Source organism: Mesocricetus auratus, unplaced genomic scaffold (assembly GCF_017639785.1).
Source record: "Mesocricetus auratus isolate SY011 unplaced genomic scaffold, BCM_Maur_2.0 Super-Scaffold_100033, whole genome shotgun sequence".
NCBI lineage: Eukaryota > Metazoa > Chordata > Mammalia > Rodentia > Cricetidae > Mesocricetus > Mesocricetus auratus.
Window position 1 is genome coordinate 11,942,036 of NW_024429213.1, and position 22,375 is coordinate 11,964,410.

The following is a 22,375-nucleotide window of genomic DNA, read 5'->3' on the forward strand; positions in this document are numbered from 1 at the left end:
TTTCAAAGTAAGATAGACTACTGGGAATGGATTGGTAAACATAACACCCACACTATAGAGAGTCTTTGGATGTGTAAATGAATATGATTTCAGCCACATTATGTAAATGGATAAGGGAAGTAAGTGGTGCAGAGATGCATTAGGTGTGCCCACCAGACCTAAGTCTAATGAAAGTACATAAATTCATAAATTTCCACCACTCTCCTTTTCTTCAGGAACCACAAGAAAATACTTAAAGGTTGTAATATGTGAATGAAATTCTACTAGTCATCGCAAGATACTAAGGGCTCTTTTTTGAGACAAAGTCTCACTGTAACTCAGGCAGACCTGAAATTGTGTCTTCCAGACTTGCCTTGTTCAACTCATGGCAATCCTCCTGCTTCATCCTCCCAAGTACTAGGAATATTTTAAGGGCAAAAAAGGTAATGTTTCTGCCCTAAAGTACAGTGATGTGCTGCTCTGGAATGTAATAAGGAAAGAATAGTGAATGACACATTTGAGCATTATGGAAAATTGCAAAAGGCCCACAGAAAAAGAATCTAAAAATGGAACACAAATAAGCACTAAAATTTGGCCTCATCTTTTTGTGTGTATATGTACATTAATGAATTAAGAGTTATTTTACAGTTCCACAGGTTAATTTACCAGTGTCTAAAATCCTAAGGTACTGACATCCCCCTCCCCAGCAACAGTTAACTGCCAACATCTCCTCAGAGACAGGGAGGATCTCATGAAGCTGCCTTCTATAGCTACATTGCTTGGCTTCTGGACCTTCTTTCAATTTGCTCAACTACCTGTTAACTGCCTATAAGCCCTCAGCGAGGTGAGAGGCCTCTTGCCCCCTCCATGAGGAAATGTTGATGGCCTATTGCACAGGTCTTATATAGGTGATTACAGCTGCTAAGAGTTAAAATTGCAATGCTATCTTACTTTTATTGTGTTCATTAGTAAGACTGTCAAAAGGCACCTGTAGCTTCTTTATCAAAGCAAACCTAAACACTTGTTTTCTCTCTGTGAGAATCACAGTTTTGGGATTACTAATCTGCTCTTATTATGCATTGCTAAAACATTATTTATATTGGTTTTCTATGACTATTGTAACAATCATATTTTTATTAGTTTAACACAGAACACATTTATTTTCTTATACTTTGGGAAGTAAACAACTATGATCCCACCCTGGACTCTAGGGGAGAATCTATTTCCTTGGCTTTTCCAGACTCTACAGCTACATTCTTTGGCTTTATACCTTTCCCTCATCATCAAGGCCAGCATTGTTACTTACATCTTGCTTCTTCAGTCCTCAAACTGTGTTCTTTTTTCATAACCTTAAAAGCCTACCTGGTTGTCATAGTAAACTTGGGCAGCCTCATTATCCATAAATTCTCTTTTGCCATATAAAGTGACATTCACAAATTCCAGAGGTCAGAATCAAGTATCTTTGGAGGAGATATTATTCAGCCTAACATATTTTCCATATAATAATCCTGGCCAAACAGCAAAAAATGAATTTCTGATCACAGTGAGGGTTTTAACCCTAACATGATCATGCCCTTGACTATTCATTTAAAAACAAAACAGTGCAAAGTCTACATTTATAAATATGCTAAGGTCTTTTTTTATACTTCTCTAAATATTTTCACTTTAATTAATAGATACCCAAGGTACAACTCAAACCTCCTAGACACTGTTTATTTTTGCTTTACAAAGTCAAACTCAAAATGGAAAATTCAATAAAATTTAAAAAATCCATGTTATCTTTCATGGCTAAACTTGTCTTTAAGGTTTCCAAAGAAATGTTGGAAACTAAAGACTTGTTCTTTCAACTTATAAGAGATGATGTTGGAAATTTGCTTTATTTGCTACGTAAGGAATGATAAGTCACAGGCGAAAATGCCAAAAGAGGTGCTTAGTCTTGTCTACATTAACTTCAGTAGGGAAAATAGTGTTAATGTAAGTACAGTTAGGACTCCTTATGCACAGGCTTTCTGGATCTCCATCTATAATTCAACCAACTGAAGACCGAAAATGTTAGGAAAATGTGTCTGTACTGAAGAAGTCTAATTCTTTGTCATCCTTCCATAAACAATCTAGAACAAAAGCTATTTACATTATGTTTTTTATAAATGACCTCGAGATGACATGAATTATGGGGAAGAGTCAAGTGTGGTAGCGTTTGCCTGTAGTAGTCCCATATACTTAAGAAGCTGAGACAGGAGGATCACTTGGGCTCAGAAATATGAGATCAGTCTAGGCAATATAGCAGGGCCCTGTTCAAATACAATAAACCGAGATAAAATATAGGGGAATGTGAGTATATACTATAGGTAAATATAGCCCCACTATATTTAATGGTCATATCTTTGTATCTACAAGGGTCATCCAGGAACCAATATAAGATATTGAAGACAGAAATATTAAAGTTCTAGGTTATGTGGGAAAATTCTAGAGCCCCACTTCTAATTATCAAGGTCCTGTTGGTGCTTTCCTTCATGATATCAGACAACAAAATTACAGTGATAGCAGTTGTTATTTCAGCAAATTAGAAGCAAACTTTGAATCTTCCTTTTGAAAATTCTGTTAAGTATCTTATAACAGTCATTTTGGAATGAGGATATATATCATACTCTTCTATGCAACTTTATTAAAAGCATATACACCTAGGAACTAGTATATATGTCTTTGAAAATATGTGTAGTTATTACAATTAGAATTTTTGGCCAAAATAATACTTTTATATTAGTTTTATTATTTATTGTGCATATCACCTTTCCATTACTATTATCTAGTTGTATTATATTTAGTATGCACTCCCACCTGATTGCCTACTTGTGAAAATTATTAGAAGTCACCAGTGAACCACAGAGACTTGTTTCAGTACTCTCTGGCTAATTTTTTATCTCAGAGTTCAGTGAAAATGGACTTCAGGGACTTTAGAGAATAGGCTCTTAGGCACAGGCTCCTCATGTCATGATGTAAGCCCTTTTCAGTCCATGAAAGCGATCTGCTTAAGAACAGGGGTTACAAGCAGGGACACATGGATCTCCCTGGGAAAGGGAAATAGAAGAGATCTCCTAGGTGGACTAGGGGCAGGTGGGATGGGAACTTGAGGGATTGGGTTGGGGGTGGATGAAGGGTAAGAGTACTGAAAGAGATGACTGCAAAGGTCAGGTAGAAACCTGATGCAAAGGAAATTCCCACAAGTCTACAAGAATGGCCCCAGCTATGATTCCTAGCAATAATTGATACATGGTCTGAACTGGCTATCTCCTGTGATCAGACTGGTGACTACCCCAATTGTCACCAGCAAGCCTTCATCCAGCAACTGATGGAAAACATATGTAGAGATCCACAGCCAAACACTGGGTCAAGCTAAGGGAATCATGCTGAAGAGAGGAAGAAGGATTATAGGAGACAGAGGGGTCAAGGCCATCACAAGTAAACCAACAGAAACAACTAACCTGACTCATAGGTGCTCACAGAGGCTAAACTAACAACCAAAGAGCCTGAATGGGGCAGACCTATGCCCTCTACATACATGTGACTGTTGTGTAGTTTGATCTACTTGAACTCCTAGCACTGGGAGCAGGGGCTGTCCCTGATGCTTTGTCTGGCGCTTGGGAACCTATTCCTCATAATGAGTAGCCTTGCCCAGTCTTAATACAAGGAGAGATATTTAGTTTTAATGCAATATGACAAGCTTTATGACAAGCTTTATGGATACCCATGGGAGGCCTGCCCCTTTCTGAACAGATACAGAGGAGGAATGGATTGAGAGGGTTGGGAGACAGGAAGAGAACACGGTGGGGGCACTACAGTTGGGATATAAAATTAATTAATTAATTAAATTAATTGATTAAAGAATGACAAAGAAAAAAGAACAGAGCTGGAGACATGACTCAGAGGTTAAGAGCACTTCCAGAGCATCAGGTTCAGTTCCTGAAACCCATGGGGCAGATCACAACCAGTTGTTACTCCAATTCCAGGGGATCTGACACCCTTTTCTCACCTCCAGGAGCAATGTACACGTGTGGTATACAGGCATACATGTAGGCAAAACACTCCTATACATAAAATATTTTTTTAAATTACAGAAGAGTTAATACTGGAGCATTAGTACCATATCTAGTAGAATAAGATTTTAGTTAACAAAGCCCAACTCAGTCCATGTTTTCCTAAACTGAATGGCCTATGAGAGGTACAAGTTGGTGTTTTTGAAAATAAGTTGTTGAGTATGTTCCTAGACCCTAGTATCTGAGGGCTAAGCAGCTTCACTTGTCTAGACGAGATCATATACTTTATCATAAGGCTCCTTTCAGGGCAAAGTCTAGGAAAAAGCCTCAAGAACAGGTAGGAACTGAACTCTTATAATCACTTTGCTGCCCATTAACTATGTAAAAATAAAGAAAAAACCTTCAATGAACTGTTTACCTCCTCAGGGATGTGATGGCTTCAGAGAAGCCTGCTCTACACTGCAGAGGTAAGAAAAGTACCCTGCCTCGCTAGAACTCCCACTTATGAAAGAGCCTAACAGGTTTTGTCTTCCCAGAAAGCATATAAAAGCTATTGCTAGAGTGGTCAGAGAGGATGAAGGTCCATCTAAAGCGGGCATCTGAATTTGTGAATGGCAACCATTTGGTACTTACTGGCTTTGGAGGCATGAAAGACACAAAAGTGAAGGGGTCATGGAATCTTCCTCCATGGTTTTAGAGAGTTGCTGAGGCTAGCCAAAGTATGGACGGACTGGAGTCACTACAAAAAGGCAATAGGCTGGGAGACCCTTAAAGGCCACTGCATGAAGCTGTGAAGGTACTGCCTGGGTTTCAGTGAAGATCCAAAGGTGCTGGAGATGCCAGAGGCATGAGACATCTGCCAATGAGAGTGGCATACAGGGAGAGGAATCAACCTAGGCAACAAAGCCCACTTAAGCCCTTTGAAAACAAAGCCTTAGACATCAGACATGGACCTACAGGATTTGCTATTTGCCCTGTCTAGTTCTGATCTTGCTGTGATCCAGTATTTCCTCACTATGCCCCAAATACACTCTTTCTTCCTTAAGTTGGTCATGGTACTTTATTACAGCAACAAAAAGCAACCAATGTAAGAGGTATCTAAGCATCTGCTATGTTTTTCATGGGCCCCATGTTTCCTATGAAACCTTTTGGTACAGCTGAGTACAATGTATAAAGGGAGGTCAGTATCCTTGCTGACTGACTCTACAAAGTCTCTTGATGCTGCAAAGACTTTGCTTAGTCAGGGCTGAATCAAATCCAACATTCAAAATCATCCCCAGAAAAGAAGCCAAGTGTCAGAGAGACTAGGAAGGCTGCACTCTTTTTTTTATTAAAAACAATCTTATTTTACATACCTATCCCAGTTCCCTCTCCCTCCCATTCTCCCATTCCCCCCATCATCTCCCTATTCCCACCACCATCCACTCCTCAGAGAGGGTGAGGCCTCCCATGGGGAGTCACCAACGTCTGTCACATCATTTGGAGCAGGACCTAGGCCCTCCTCCATGTATCTAACCTGAGAAAGTATCCCTCCATTTGGAATGGGCTCCAAAAGCCCATTCATGTACTAGGGATAAATACTGGTTCCACTGCCAGCATCCCCATAAACTTCCCAGGCCTCCTAACTGTCCCCGAAGTTCAGGAGGCCTGGTTCAGTCCTATGCAGGTTTCCCAGCTCAGTCTGAAGTCTCTGAGCTCCCACTTGCTCAGGTCAGCTGTTTCTCTGGGGTTCTCCAGTCTGGTCTTAACCCCTTTGCTCATCACTCCTCCCTCTCTGCAACTGGATTCCAGAGTTCAGCTCAGTGTTTAGCTGTGCATGTCTGCTTCTGCTTCCATCAGCTACTGGATGAAGTTTCTAGGATGGCATTTTAGGTAGTCATCAGTCTCATTATAGGAGAAGGGCATTTAAGGTAGCCTCTCCACTATCACTTAGATCCATAGCTATACTCTTATACTACTTCATGGACTGTAAAGTGATGATCTGACTGACTACATGTTTAATCCATCTACTATAGCTCCTTTTATACTAAGTTAATCCAACTGTCATGCTGTTCTGTTAATTAACCAGGAGGCCATGTTTTAGATTACAATAAGCCACAATCATAAGGCAAATAAACAGCTTTTAAAAGTCAGACAACTATCTAACCACCCTAATACTCTAGGTCGGAGCACTAGGCTGGCTTTATACCAAAAAAATTCTTTGAGAACAGAGTTCTGAATATAATGATTACTGTCACTGAAGGCCACTGAACTAGAAGAAATTCAGAACCTCTGGATACAGAGATACTTAACTGCAAAGACAGGAGGGACAAAGAATGCCGTCCAGCCACCTGAGGTTGCTGGGGGAGAGGGAGGGTTGCAATAGGAATGAGCAGGGAGGATGAACTAAGTTCACAGAGTGCTCCAACACCGATGGAAGGAAACTACTTGGGGTAGAATGGTACAAGTGAGAGCAGGGAGAATGGAAAAGAGGATCTGGGGAAATCAAGAAAAAATAAGCTATATTTGAAAATGTCATAATGAAACTTAATACTTGCAAGTCAATTTAAAAATTAAAAAATAAATTGGCATTTTACACGCAGTTTAAAAAAGAAAGAAAAGTGTGTTTCATAGTTCTCCATGGAACCATGAATGTGTGTGGTAGAAATCTTGGGAATGGGGTTTCAACATATACAAATATCATTGGGGATTATGAGGCAAAAAACTGTCTTGGATTTTTGCAAGCACATCTTCCAGAGCCACAAGCACAATTCTGGCACATTCTGTAAATGCATCAAGGCCAAGTCATATTTTTCTACTTCTAATAAACCAGGTATAGGGAGCCACCAGGAAGAAGGAGCAAAGGAGACCAGAGCCTTCCCAATGGACCCACCTCTATCTGTCATTATCCTCTGCACAGTACTTTCCTATGCCATCCCTTGGACAGTAGAGGGTGGCAGTCATAGCTAGTAGCTCCAATATCCAACAGTCACCTGAGCACCAGGCACAGCTAGCTGCTCTTTGGAAAAGTAGGCTGAGCATATGGGAACAGGAAAGGACACAGATGGAGCTATTTATAGAACACCAAAGAGGGGAAATTCTCATCTTCCAAGCTACACCTAAAGAAGTCACTGCCCAGGGAAAACATGGAATGTCCGAGATCACATGGAAAGAAATTGGCGCACTGGGACTGGAAACTAAAGTCTTCTGATTCTGTTGTGAAAGCTGACTGGACAGCCTCTGAGATGTTCCGTCTGAAAGACCAGCATCAGCAGAGGGGGCCTTCCAGGACCTGATGTACAGTGAAAATTTCAAATGTGGACACTGACAGTCAGGGGCATAGATTGTTGGCACACTTGATTTGGGTCCCAGTGCTAAGCACAAGCAGCAGTTGAGAGTATTAATAAGAATCCCATACCCTAGCCAGGCAATGGTGGCACACGCCTTTAATCCCAGCACTCAGAAGGCAGAGGCAGGCGGATCTCTGTGAATTTGAGACCAGCCTGGTCTACAAGAGCTAGTTCCAGGACAGCCTCCAAAGCCACAGAGAAACCCTATCTTGACCCCCCCCTCAAAAAAAAAGAATTCCATTCCCTTTCTTTGAAACGTCAGGGACAGAATTTATGCACAACATATACAAACTCTTCAAACACAGCTCAGTGTCTGATGGTTCTGCACCGCTTTATGACATAACCACCACTGATAATCCAGGGCCTCCCACTGAGAAGAACCCTGCCTACACAGTTCCCATTCGAAATTTCCCCTGGAAATCAAATCCCCCATGCTGATCACAGCTCCAAACCCACCGCCACCCTGCTGGGTGTTTCTCTAGCTCAAATCAACGAACCAAAAAGAGTCAGACGAACCAAAAGGAGTCAGAACCACTGGTTTCAGTTTAGATGCTTTAATAGCATGTAGTACACTAGAACAGGTTGAGGCTGAAGAGACTGGTGGACCCTCCAGTCCCTGAGACCCAGGCCCCATCAGTTGTCACTGTCTTCTGATGTCTCATCAATCCCAGAGTTCCTGGTGTCCTCTTTGAAGAGTTCCTGGAGGTGCTCGTTGTTCTGCACCACTCGATACAGGTGTTCTGGGGTGATGCGCTTCCTGCCGTTGGTGTGGGCCTCCTCGCCAGCCAACTCGAGAATGTTGGACGTCAGATACTCGAGTACACCGGCAAGGAACACTGGCGTAGAAGAGCTCAGGCGTCGGGAATAGTTCCCCTCCCGCAGGAAACGGTCTACCCGGCTGACGGGAAACTGAAGCTCGGCTCTTGCAGATCGCGTAATGTTCCTTCTTCGTTTTTTCCCGGCCATGGCGCCTATTTGATGGGTTTGGCGCAGCTTTTCCTCTCTTCTGGCCTGGATCTCTCAAAATGATCAATCCTCTTAACTGCCCATGTATTTATCTTTGCTCCACAGGAGAGGACTTTGTTACAACATAGACTTTATGATGTCACTGGTGTCCACTGAGCTGTGGTACTCAGTGAAGAAATGCCCATATTAGGAAATTTCTTACCTTAGTGAATACATCCTGTTTTTCCCTTTCCCATTTTCATGTCTGTGTTGTGCATATACATGTGTGCATATTGCCTGTGTGTTCCTGTGTGTGTGTGTGTGTGTGTGTGTGTGTGTGTGTGTGTGTGTGTGTGTGTGTGTGTGTGGCCTTAAGTTGATATCTGGAATCATCCTTGATCACTCTTCTATCTTATTTACCAAGACAATATCTCTCAGTCCAAGCCAGAGTTCACCAATACAGACAGTGATAATAGCCACCTTGCTTGAGAGATCCTGCGTTAGCATTTCACAGCTGGAATTACAGGCAAGCCACCAAGTCCACCTGGTTATATCCTCTTTTTATGGGAGGGTACATTTTCTATTTGATTTTTGTATTCTGACAAGATCTATGTGTCAATGGAAAACTTCTGCCCATGAGATACAACTCCAAGTTATGCATCAGGCTTAGTTTTGCCTCAATTTACATATTCACCTCAGTATGCTTAATCAGTGTTCCTGTTTTTATTTTTTGCTCTTCTTTGAACTGCTCATCACATTTGCCGCTTACCATCTGCCGGATATTTACATGTTAAGTATCGAGCAGGTGTCACATCTCTTTGAGGAATTGGATTGTACCATTTTAGACAATCTTACCTACCCATTTTGGAGCACATGCACACATATACTTAACTGACTTACTTTACACTACATACTCTACAGCCATTTCAAGTTCAGTGACAGAAATGTACTCCCATGCCTACCCTCTTCAGTACTTCACATGACTCCCATATATCAACAGAACACTTTTCACATTTTATTTTTACCATATATTAATTGTATAAACTAATGGGTTTTGTTATGATATTTCCATCCATACACATAAAGTACTTCTTTGATCACAGCTTTTAACATTTATTTCTTGGAGAACGTGAACGTTATGGCATGCATGAGTGAGGGAGGGAACGACTTGCAGGAATTGGTTTTCTCTTTCCTCTATGTGGCGTCACTGATTGTAGAGACAAGTGCTCTTAACAGTTCTGGCACAATGTTCTTTTTGACTCTGCTTTTACTATTTTGTTTTCTTGATTTCTAGTTTAGTGTTGCTGTTTTATTTCCTATCCCTTTACAGTAGATAAGTTATTCTCCATTGTTAACAACAGCAACTAACAGTTTTCTGATTTTGTTTTATTTCTTATTACAATAAAGTTTACATAACATAAAATGTACCATCTTAGCCAATTATAAACTTTGATGTCCACTTGCAATGTTATGAAACTATTAGCATCCCACCATGGTCCCTGCCTATACTATTCCCGTAGAAACTGCTTCCTACAAATCAGATTGAAATGCGCTTATAGCTCTCATACTTCCAAGCCTTTACAGAGGAGCTTTGGGGTATTATGAGATCTGATGGCCCAGTCTGCTCTCAAACTCTTATATAGACATGAATGATCTTGAACTTCTGATACTCTTGCCTCCACCTTCCAAATGATGAATTATAGGTTTGAGTTACCATATCTGATTTATTCTGTGTCAGTGCAGGGATCAAACTCAGAGATGCAGGCATGTGAGGCAAGCAGTCTAGCAACTAAACCACATTCAAGACCCCCACCGCTTTTTGAGAGAGCATATCTGTCACATATAGCAGGCTGGCACCAAGAAACCTTAGACTACTGATCTCCCTGCCGCTAGTGCTGTAATAGCAGTGTGTACCACCACACTTGGCTTGTGTTGTTCTGGGGACTGAACCCAGGGTTTCATATATAATAAGTAAACATGCTACCAACTGAGCTATGATAAATTCCTAGCCCTTTTTGTGTTTCTTCTGTTCCTTTGTCTTTCTTCTTCTATGGCACTGAAAACCAAACTGAAGGCCATATGCATGCTAGGTAAGTACTCTCTACTGACCCACATCCCTAGTCCTAACATCCATTGAAAACAGACTTATCTCCCTTTACACACTCATTTAAATATTCCTTCTTATATCCCCATGTCTGCTCAGTGTCTATCCTTTGAGGTAATTTTAACATCTTTTTCTCTCATGATCTAAATAGAATCTTTAAATATGCTCATTTTGTGAAAATTTAAAATCTTAAAAAAAAACATGCCACAGAAACCTGCTCTTTGTCCAGAGAGCTTCCATGACTATAATTGTAGCAAGGGCCTGGAAACAGTCTTGGAACCTCCCCTGCTTCACCCTTCATATGTAATAAATGTCACTCCTTTTCCATACCTTTAATACTGTTCCAAGAATTCATTCTGACTATTTTATTCTAACACATTAGCACTGTCACCTCACGAATTCTAGCAGCCCACTTACTGTCCTTCCTATTCCTTCCCTTACTGTCTTGCAATTCATTTCCCAGAGTAGTCATTTTCTAACACTACATGTGCTTAGGACCCTGCATTGCTTAAAGTCATCAGTGGCTTCCCACTGCATGTATATTATCATTTTAAATCCTAAGATGTTCTATACTGCTTTTCCTTCATCTAGCATCTCTGCCTCATTGGCCATTTTAAAATAAAAGTCTATGTTCTAGAAAACTTTGACTCATTTCCAAGATTGGTTAGAATCCACACAGTCTCCTTAACTTTTACTTTGCACAATTTATCAGAAGTAAAATAAATACATGATTAATTATTTATTTCATGTCTGTCATTTTCTTCCAAGGCGAAAGGAGCCTGTCCATTAACACTTTATCCTCAGAGACAAGCACAGAGACTAGAGCACAGAGCATACTCAATAAATCATCACTGCATCCATGAATGAGACCACACAAATCTAATGTTAGCTCACAGTTCCTCTAGTAGACTGTAGGTATGCTTTCCCTCTTCAGCACCATGAGAAACATCCTCTACCTCACAGGGCACCATGAGAAACAAATGCTATGAGGTTCATCACAGTACCTGGCATAAAATACGTGTTCACAGAACAATTGTTACAGACTATAGCAGACTAGAAAAGGGTACTCTCAAGCCTGGTAAGGCAAATGGTAAGCTGTCTGGACCTTCCCAGAGCAGAGCAGAGCAATCTTAGAATTCTAACCTAGGTTTAAGACCAACATATCCTCCAACATCTGAGGGACTTGATCATGCTTCTGCTGAAAATTGACTAAACTGAGGGAATCGAAGGATGGCCACCTTACCCAAGATGAAAGATCACAGGAACGGTATCTGTTATCTGTTAACTATATGAAAACTTTCTAATAGTACATAATGTTATTTACATGAAATAGGCAAAACAAACAAATCCACAGAAACTGCAAGAAGATCCATGGTTGCTAAGGGCTAGAAAGCAAGGAAACTAGTGACTGATAATGTGTGGGTTTTTTTCTTGATATGATGAAAATGTTCTTAATTTTACAATCTAAAATGATAGGTAACAGTTATCTTGGTGCAACACTGTAAATATACTAAAACTATTACGTTTGTTCTACAAATTAAACTGCAAAAATAGAGAAAACAACCCTCCAGTTATTTAGCTGGCACCATGATTCCTAAGTCAAGGTCACAAAAGATGACACAGTTTCACACTTGGAAGCAGTATCATGCTGTGAGGATAGCCAAACTCTCCCCACATGGAAAAGAAGTGAGACTCTAAGAACTCAATGATGAATCTTTGATGAATTCTAGCTTCCACATATTTGAGCCGCCTCAGCTGCTCTGCACTAGAGCACAATTGAGCTTTTCTTTTTGAGCCCTGGCCAAAATACAGATTCATGAGCCCCCCCCAACGTTATCAATTTAACTCACTGTAATTTTAGGTTAGCGAACAGAACATAGAATCAGGACGAATGAACATATAAATGGACTTGACCTGAATACAAACTGTTTTGCTTCTCAGTTTGAATCTCAAATGTAAGCAGAAATGTTTTAAAAATCATGCATACATACATCTTCCAGTAGTGATGCTCTGCTGTAGGACAGTAATATACAGCTGCAGGGTCAGTTGTGGGGCAGAGCCTAGGAAAGCCTGGATCACGGATGCCCGACTGAAGGCAGAGCGGTGAGTAAACATCTTGCCTTCCGCCTGGCCCACCTCCCTCTCGACCTCCTCTGTAAGGCCATCTTTTGGCATCTGCCGTTTCTTGGTGATGCTCACATAAGGCTCTTCGTTCTGGCTGGACTGACAGTAGAGGCAAAACACTTCAAAACATCTAGAAACAAATTAACGAGTCACAGAATTAGTGACTGGCAGAACTCTGTCCTTTTGCAGTCATCCTGTTTTCACTTAGCCTGATTCTCAAACCCTTGCCCGGCTAGTCTACATCATTCACTCTCAGGATCAGTTCTAAGGAGTCAGTCTTCTACAAGGACTGCAGTAGGCCATTGGGAATTGAGTGAGAATCAAGCAAAGGTGACAGTGAAAGCTATCAAAGCAAAGAAAACAGGAGAATGGGAAGTAGCTGACACTCTAGAGCCACAGAAAAATGTTTAGTTTTCCTTCTTGACAGCCATAATTAAAGCCCTTACATTCTGAACTTTCCCCCTCAGTACTACAATAGAGAAAAATACCTGTTTTTTCATCCTGCTGTAAAAGAGGACTAAAGGAAGTAAGGCTGTGTGTGTGTGTGTATGTGTGTGTGTGTGTGTGTGTGTGTGTAAACGTTCCACATAAAACTGATGCCACAAACCACCCCACTTAAAAAAAGTGCAGGCTTACTCCTATAATCTCAGCACTCTCTAGATTCTACAGTCTTGAGGCTGGGGCAGAATGATTGTCAAAGAGTTCAAGATCAGCCTCGGCTACACAGTGAGCAGATGATCCTGGACTACAGTAAGGCTGAGAGGTGGTGGAGGGAGGGAGGGAGAGAGGGAGGAAGGGAGGGAGGGAGGAAGGGAGGGAGGGAGGGAGCAAACATAAAGATGAATAAAGTTGGGTAAGTATACAGAACAGAGTTGCTTGCCATATAGAATTTCATTGGAAGACCACAACATATTACTTATTTCTTTATCCTAATAAGCCCATATAGGCCATGGCTAAATTCAAACATGCCAGAGCTTGGCAAATGTCTTATTTAAGTACTCTCAAGTCTGCTCTAGGGACACATCCTTAACTGATAACTAAAATGTTTCTCTCTAGATGCTATTACAAATAGATACTGATAGAAAGAAAAATTACTGGCACCTATGATTTGCTTTGAAGCATACATACATACACACAGGGAGACACACACACACACATAGATGGGGAGACAGGGAAAGAGAGATTGAGAATGAGTTGGTGGATGGAGAGATAGAAAGATACATGAAACAAAATGTTAATTATACAATCTAGGTTGTAGATACTTAGGTGTATAATTCACTAAGATTTTCTTCTGTGTGTTTGAAAACTTAAATAATAAAGTGCTAAGAAAAACAGATTTCTGAGCTAAAACAGGCACTTTCAGAACAACCTTACAATGCTGCTAGATTTTGCGGTTTCATTGGGTTTATTGAATGTTGTTAACTTTACAATATCACCTGGAGTTATCTATGACAACCTAAGTACATTTATAATTAGGAATAGTAAAATAAGGCCTTCTTTCTGAGCACAAAGTGGACATATTTCATGATTATTACCTTTGTTCACTTATTTCAAGGGGACATGTTCTACTGTCTTGTAGTACACATTTAATCAGAGATGCTTGACATGGTAATGTTGTCTAGTTTGTTTGGAAGAAATGAGAACACTTAAGTTTAGTTCATGAATTCAAGCCCACTTTCTCCAAGATTTAAACCTTTGACTGATGAATGAACAGTCCTTAAAACTGTTGGGCTATCGAAAGTGGCAAGGTGTAGAAAATAGAACAAAATGGTCATGGTGTCTATTCTCAAAGAGGTGAAAACAGCAGATGTACTTTATACTAAGATAGCCTGAAGACTTCTACTTTATTCATTCAGAGGTGCTTACCATCTAGATGGGATCAATGAGGCCTACACAGAAGAGGTATAATATGTAACAGAACAATATTTATGCTGTACTTTTGGTTCCCATGATAGTTTCTGATTCACCAGCTCACAAAGAAATCTTACTGGGATGGAGAGATGGCTCAGCAGTTAAGAGCACTGACTGCTCTTCCAGAGGTCCTGAGTTCAATTCCCAGCAACCACATGGTGGCTCACAACCATCTATAATAGGATTGGATACCCTCCTCTGACCTTCATGTACCCATGCAGAGCACTCATACATAAAAACATAAACAAATAAAAATTTAAAGAAAGAAGCAAGTCTCCAAAACATCAAAGGACCCAATTAAAAAGTGGACTGCAGAACTAAATAGAGAGTTTTCAATAGAGGAGTCTAAAATGGCTGAGAGGCACTTGAGAAAGTGCTCAACATCCTTAGCCATTCGGGAAATGCAAATCAAAACAACTCTGAGATACCATCTCACTCCTGTCAGAATGGCTAAAATCAAAAACACCAATGACAATTTATGCTGGAGAGGATGTGGTGAAAGGGGGACACTCCTCCATTGCTGGTGGGAGTGCCAACTGGTTCAGCCACTTTGGAAATCAGTATGGAGATTCCTCAGAAAAATGGGAATAAACCTACCACAAGACCCAGCAACTCCACTCTTAGGCATATATCCAAAAGATGCCCATTCATACAACAAAGATGTCTGTTCCACTATGTTCATAGCAGCTTTATTTGTAATAGCCAGAACTTGGAAGCAACCTAGATGTCCCTCACCCGAAGAGTGGATAGAGAAAATGTGGTACATCTACACAATGGAGTACTATTCAGCAGAAAAAAATAATGGAATCATGAGATTCGCAGGCAAATGGATGACACTAGAAGAAACCATTCTGAGTGAGGTAACCCAGTCACAAAAAGAGAAACATGGCATGCACTCTCTCATATATGGATTTTAGACATAGATCTGGGGAGTGCCAGCCTACAATCCTATGGCCAGAGAGTCTGGGAAACAGAAACTTCATTTAGTGGCTGATCGAAGAAGAGGCAGACTCCCTTGGTTAAGTACTGAGCTGAACTCAAGAAAGCCAGTAACAGAGAGGGAGGACTGATGATCAAAGGGATTAAGACTGGGCTGGTTTAACCCCCAGAAACAGCTGACCAGACAAAGGTTAACTCTTGAATCCCAGGCATCAGCCTGGGAATCCAGCATGGGACTGATCAAGACCCCCTGAATCTGGGTGTCAGTGAGGAGGCCTAGGGAATCTATTGAGCCTTGGGCAGCAGATCAGTACCCATCCCAAGTATACACACGGACTTTGGACTCCCATAGAACAATGTGAGGTGCACTCTTACCCTGAACTCTTGGGGAAGGGTCTAGGCCCTGCCCTATATGAAATGACAGACTATGGACACCCCCATGGAGGGCCTCACCCTCCCTGGGGGAATGAGGGGATAACGGGGGGGGGGAGGGGAGAGGTTGGGGGGAGGGCACGGGAGGAGGGAAGGGAAAGGGAGAGGGACCTGGAACTGACTTGTGAAGCAACCTTGTTTCTTATCTAAATTTAAACTGGAAAATAAAATAAAATAAAAAGAATTTAAACAAGCTTCATTTTTAATAGCAAAATAATAAGATGTCCCATTATTTTATTGTAGAGGTCCTCAAAATGAGAGGATCATTAAATATATCAAAGCACATCCACTCAATTAAATACTATGTAGTTCTCAAAACTGACAGTTTAGGAAACATCTAATAACATAAGACTTTGGGTTGGTCAGATGGCTTAGTGGGTAAAGGTGCTTGGTGTGAAACCTGAACAATTGAGTTTAAACCCTAGGTCTCTCTCAAGAGGTGAAAAAAGAGAAAACTAACTCTCCCAAGTTGTCCTCTGACCTCCACACATGTCCCAAGACATGTGTACATGTACACAAACACAGATGCACAAATATACAATCAATCAAATTTTTAAAAATTTAATTAAAATCCCAGGATTAGAATATAGCATGTGTTAGGCCCTGAATTCAATCCCTAGCACATCTAGTTAATTAAAATAAAAATATATTTATCATATTTGATAAAATATTTTATCATATTTGATAAGGGAAAATATTTGAGAGAAAACTTCACACATTTAAATGTATGCACACTACATAAATGTACATATACACAAAAACAGTGGAATGACAGAATTGAAGTATAGTTTCTCAAAAGTGCCAAAAACAGTGGAATGACAGAATTGAAGTATAGTTTCTCAAAAGTGCCAATTGCTAAATAGAAATTTTGTAAACAAGTTGTTGAACAACTAGTACCCTGGTCAGACTTGATGGGGATAAATACATTTTGGAAATTAGCAACCTGTTGAAACTTGAGTTCATTTTCCCTAACAGTTTACAATCATAACCCCATATACATACTAGTAAGGATATAAAACAAAAGCATTAAGAATTATTCTCTGGTGCTGGGCACATGTCTTTAATGCCTGGTCTACAAAGCAAGTTCCAGGACAGCCAAGGTTACAAAGGGAAACCCTGTCTTGAAAAACCAAAAAAAGACTTCTCTTTAAGCAGTAGAATTAAAGGCTTTAATTTTCTTCACTGTGCAAATATATTTTCTGTTTCTTTGTTATTTTAACAGATAGTCTTAACTTGTGTATTTTAACAGATATTTAGAACTTGTGATGTAAGGGAGGAGGGGCAGGAGAGGGAGCTGGGACTGACATGTGAAACATTCAAGTTTCTAATTTAAATAAAAACATATATTGAGAAATAATAAAATAAATAAAGGCCACAATTAAAATAAAAAAAAGTCAAACTTAGAGCCTTTAAAGACCAAAGTGAACAAACAAAAAAGGCAGAGCCTGCTAAAAGCTGCTCTATGAAATGAATGAATAAGATAAGGGTTTGTAGAGGAATGCAATTCTATCGATGCTTGAGAGGACTATGTGAAACAGGGATCATTTATAGATTTTTTTAATGAAACTGCAGAGATTGACCATGCAAATGAAAATAATTTTCACAAAAAAACAGTGGCACAGGTAGTTCCAATGGTGGTGCCTCTCACAATCCACTGCTCTTCCCAAGTGACACATTTGTCTATTTTCCCCTTTGAGACAGGGTTTCCCTATGTAGTGTTGACTGTCTTGGAACTCACTCTGTAGACCAGGCTGGCTTCAAACTCACAGCCTCTGCCTCCCGAGCACTGGGATTAAAGTCGTGGACCACTGTACCTGGCATATCTTAACAAAACTTCAAACACCATATTTCATACATTTGAGGACTATCCCAAGAGCTCTTACTACCACTAAGTAGCAAAGTAAGAAACAAGCCACTACTGTTTCTTAAAATTCTGCCAAGACTTATCCAATTATTCCAATTTTGTTTTGAGAGTTTTAATTATTGTTTCTCTGCATGAGCTGCTTGAATAAAATGACCCATGGTAAGGGCTAAGGATGTAGATCAGTGGTAAAGGTCCAGCATCCTTCATAAAAATTATTCAAGGAAGTTCTTCAATATCACATACTCCATGGCGCAGGAAGCTTTTGTGTAATTAGTATTTGTAAGTATTTAGGCTGTACAGGTCCTCAGGGTCTCTGCTCAACTCTGCCTCTGCAGACAAATACAAAGACTATACAAAGGAATGGCTATAGTTGTATTCTGATAAAACTTTATTTATAGAAACAGGTGGTGGCATGATTTGGCCATGGGAGCATAATCTGCAGACCCCATGATGATCACTACTGTAGATACTTAGTACTCTGATTCCACTTTTTTCCACTTAGATATATTTCTCAAGCATAATATAATTCTCTTGTCAACTATAACAACAGTTTGTTCTCTAGGTAAAACTAGACATGTTGATGGCAGCGCAAGTAACTCGAGGAACCAAGAATCCTAATGAAAATACTTTTTCCACAGAAATACTATGATTTCCTATAAGCCATATTATGTTCATATGCTCTGAGAAGCTACATCATAGAGCTATGTTGGCTAAATAGAAAAATATTGTGAAACCTTTGACAAGCCACTTGCTTACTCACCTGAGTCTCAATGGTTGAACTGTAGAAATAAGACACAGTGTCAGTTGGTTCAAAGGGTTTTACTATAGTTGGAATTAAATGATGTATGTACTTTGCAAAGGAAACAAATACTTTTCAAATGTGGACTGTTATTATTTAAAATTATTTCTAAGTTCTCTATAGAGAAATATTAATATGAATCAATTTACAATGTTCTATAACAATTTCAGTGTTTTAACCTACATCTTATAAACCTAGATTTTTTTCACCTCTCATTTTGTGCTAGTAATAAAAGTGGGACATTTGTCACTCATTTATATTTACTCCTCTCAATTAATTTATGAAAGCTAACATAACTGGGAGAGTAATAGGAAACAAAGGGTAAAAGATAGTCTCCCTTCTCTTTTTCCAGAATAGCTAGCATAACTTTAAGATTTTCCTTCAAATTGGAAAAAAGGTAATCCAAGACACTATCCAAAGTTCACATTAGAACGAACCATAGAAACGGTAGCTATAAAGAGTTCTACCAATGCCTCCCTGAAGGAAAAAGGGGACAGAAGTGAGCTAACAGCTTTAGCCCATAAACATTAGTGTTAGGTATTGCAGATCTCCATTTTCCCCATACTGAGGATCTGACATAGCACTTCAAGCTAATAAATATTAAGGCAAGCACTATACAGTATGTCACTTTAACTGGGTCATTATATTGTATGAACTCAAAAGCAGCATCTACCTAAAAGTGGTAGTTTGGCTCCCCTAACTTGAGTAGAAGTAAACTGTCCTCACAGACTATGGACACCCCCATGGAGGGCCTCACCCTCCCTGGGGAAATGAGGGGATATTGGGGAGGTTGGGGGGAGCGCACGGGAGGAGGGGAGGGAAACAGAGAGGGACCTGTAACTGAGTTGTGAAACAACCTTGTTTCTAATCTAAATTTAAATTTAAAAATTAATAATAATAAACCCATTGCTAAGGGGTAAACGGGAGAAATTACTGTGATTCCCGTGTTTGGGAGAATACTTTGCTCTTTCTGAAAAAACGATAATTTAAGAGTTCAAATTAGAACCAGTCATTAGGAAGAAATCCCAATAAGGTTTTTTTAAAGTCCCGTTAACCAAAAATTAACAAATTTCCCTTTCATTTGGAAGCTAAGGATCTTGAAACTACATTTTGTGTATCTCAGTTGAAAGATCATGGGTCGAGTACTACCTTGACATAAATCAGCTATATCAGAATATGAGTCTCCTTTCCCTAATCGTTTAAAAAGTTACTGTGATAACTGAAAATGACCTAAGAATTTATAATAAAGGAGAAATTTGTTAAATATTCATGTTTAGAAAGAAAAAACTAAACTGCCATTCTGTAACTTTGTACTATTGTTCTTAACATCTTAGTACATTTCCTTGAACTCTAGTTTATAGTTGCTATGCTGTTTTTATATATAATATTCTATTAGCATTTTCTGAAGCAACTCTTAATGTTAAGACACACTTCGAAATGGTAGCAATGGTAGAAAATTCTTACTTGCCTGGTTTCTTTGGTCGTTTATTTTTTTAAACTTGTTCACAAATGATCAAACATTTAAAACCCTAAAATGGAACTGCTGATAAAATGTCCTGCACACTCTATTTTCTTTTACAGAACACAGAGAACATAATGAACCTAATTGCATTTTGGAAGGAAGCCTTGGGAATATGTTCTGGAACCTCATTTGTCCCTTGTATAAAATGGGGACGGGGACTGAGGGAGCCTATAGCAATGGTTTAGTGTACCTAAGGCCCTTGGTTCAACCTCCAGCACCGAAATAATAAATAGGCAAACAAATGCTGTGAGCACAATTTCACCTACTTCATGGCAAGTAGTCACCCAGCTAAGGCATGTAGGTAGAAACCAAACCACTTAGCACAAGTAACTTTTGAGAATTTTCAGTTCCCCAAGTCATTCCACCCAAATGTGAGTTTCCTCCCCACAGGTGACAGTAAATGATGAGTACCTTGTCTAATGTCAAACCTCATTTAGTTTCTTGAGCAGGGACACTAGCTGGGACACAGGGCTTGCTTAAGGACATGGGTTCCCTACTAGCTAACTGATTGCAATGCTTTCTAAGTAAGCACAGCCCCTGTTTTTTCAATTCCTCCTAGACTGTCAGGACATCAGTAGCAGTTTCTCTCTATTAGGAGCATATGTTTCTCCTCCTTTCTAGGATTCCCTGGCTCATGAAGAATGGGAAACCTGTTTAGCGAGTTTTCCATAACTGTGTTAAACTCTAAGTCAGTACAGTAAGCTAAAACGATTGCGTTTAAAACGGCATGCAAAGTATTAATATCGTGAATGTTTTTAATTGAACATAAACTTTTACTTTTGTATTTCCTCTATTAAAAGGTATACATTTAAAATACATTTAAATCCCCTTCAAGTTCTGCGATTAAAAGAGTCTGTTTGCTGTGTATTTCTTCTTGCTTTGTGTTCATAAAGATTAATTTTCAGAGCTAAGGATGTAGCTGGGTAGCAGAGCATTACCTACCCTATGCCAGGCCCTGGCTTCCATCCACAGCACCATGAGCAGCAACAACAACCCTTCCCCCCCCCCGCCCCCACCACCCCAGCAATGTCACAAAGCAAGTTCCTGGCTTCAAGGCACATTTCATGGTTCCATGACTATATTAAAATTTGGGCAGAGTCAGAAGACACCTCTGTACTACGTGTGTTTTCACTAGACAATGTTCATCATACCAAGAGAAAAGTATGTTCATCATACCAAGAGTGCATGCATTTCTAGATGTCTGTATATGACTGAAAGAAATTTAACAAAGCACGTAGAATAAACAGTGCCTGGTTCACAGTTAAGTGCCATGTGTTTGACAAACTAAATTAAATAACCCATAACAGCTCCAACTTGAACTGCGCTTAGAGTAACTTCCAAAGGTTTGTTCCATGACCACACACACCAATCCTGCGGAAGTCCACCTGACCACAGGAAAAGCCACGTATTTTTAGGAAACCGAAAAAGGCAAAGACTACTGCTCTTTTTGGTCAAATTGAAGTAAACTTTGGCAGTTCCATATGCTGGCTCCCTAAATACAGGGCATCTCCGTTTTAGCCACACAGTGAGATCCTGTCCCATTTCGGAGACTGGAATGGTGAGGCTAGGGAAAGCAGGGCGGCTCAGCTCTGGTTCTGGCCACCTGTCCCCTTCAGGAAGGCCTCCTCCCTCAGAGGGGACAGTAGAAGGGGGGACCGCCAGGGGCTGCGGCCTAAGGATTGGTTCTGGGTCCCGCACGCACCTGTACAGGGGCCCGAGCTGGAGCAGGTGCATGAGCAGAACCAGTGGGCGATCGCGGCTTATGTCGCGGTGGACGAAGAGGAGCGTGAACTGCACCAAGGCACAGGGCATCAACGAGAATAACAGCGTCAGCGACTGCCACATGCGGTCCCCGTCTGAGCGGTACGTGCTGCTCAGGTAGAACGCAGCTATGGTCTCGGCCACGAACAGGAACAGGGACGCTAACACCGAGGCCGGGAATTTCATCTCCGCGCCTCAGAGACCCGCCCCGCGGGTGGTGGTGGCGGTGGCGGTGGCGGTGGCGGCGGTTCCCTGAGCGGCTCCCAGCATGCCCGGTCCCGACCCGCTCGCGCACAGCGTAGCCCGCCGAGGGCACGCGGGCCGGCCAAACGGCCCCGCGCTCCTAGTAGCCCGGCCTTGGGGCAAACCGACACACGGGGGTGGGGCGGGAAGCGTGGCCCCGCTCGGACACGCCCACGCGCACCGTGCGCAGCCGCCAGCGCGCGCCACTCGCCGCGGCTCTCCCGAGACTGTTCTGGGCGGGCCGCGAACCGGCGTCTTCTGACACTGCTGCCCAACTAAGCCTGGAGGCTGCCCACCAAGCTGGCCCACGCGCAGCCTCTGGGTCCTAGAGTCCGTTGTTCTTAGCTCTCTTGAGTGGCCTGATAAACTGCAACCAGCAGAAACCAGAA

General features: G+C 40.9%; 2 protein-coding genes across 2 annotated transcripts in view; both read right to left on the reverse strand.

Annotated features, from left to right (window-relative positions):
- The window catches only part of Xk (X-linked Kx blood group), a 46,859-nt gene extending 24,712 nt beyond the window's left edge, over positions 1-22,147 (reverse strand). The window contains exons 1-2 of the mRNA XM_005080579.4: positions 21,685-22,147; positions 12,383-12,645 (exon numbers count right to left, since the gene is read on the reverse strand). Coding sequence (XP_005080636.1) covers positions 12,383-12,645; positions 21,685-21,929 — 508 coding nt within the window. The 5' untranslated portion in view covers positions 21,930-22,147. The remainder of the gene's footprint in view (positions 1-12,382; positions 12,646-21,684) is intronic.
- Positions 7,881-8,427, reverse strand: LOC106021980 (histone H2A-Bbd type 1-like). Its single transcript, XM_013120854.3, has one exon. It carries the CDS (start codon positions 8,306-8,308, stop codon positions 7,976-7,978), a length of 333 nt encoding a protein of 110 aa, XP_012976308.1. The 5' UTR covers positions 8,309-8,427; the 3' UTR covers positions 7,881-7,975.
- Positions 22,148-22,375: the final 228 nt, after the last annotated feature.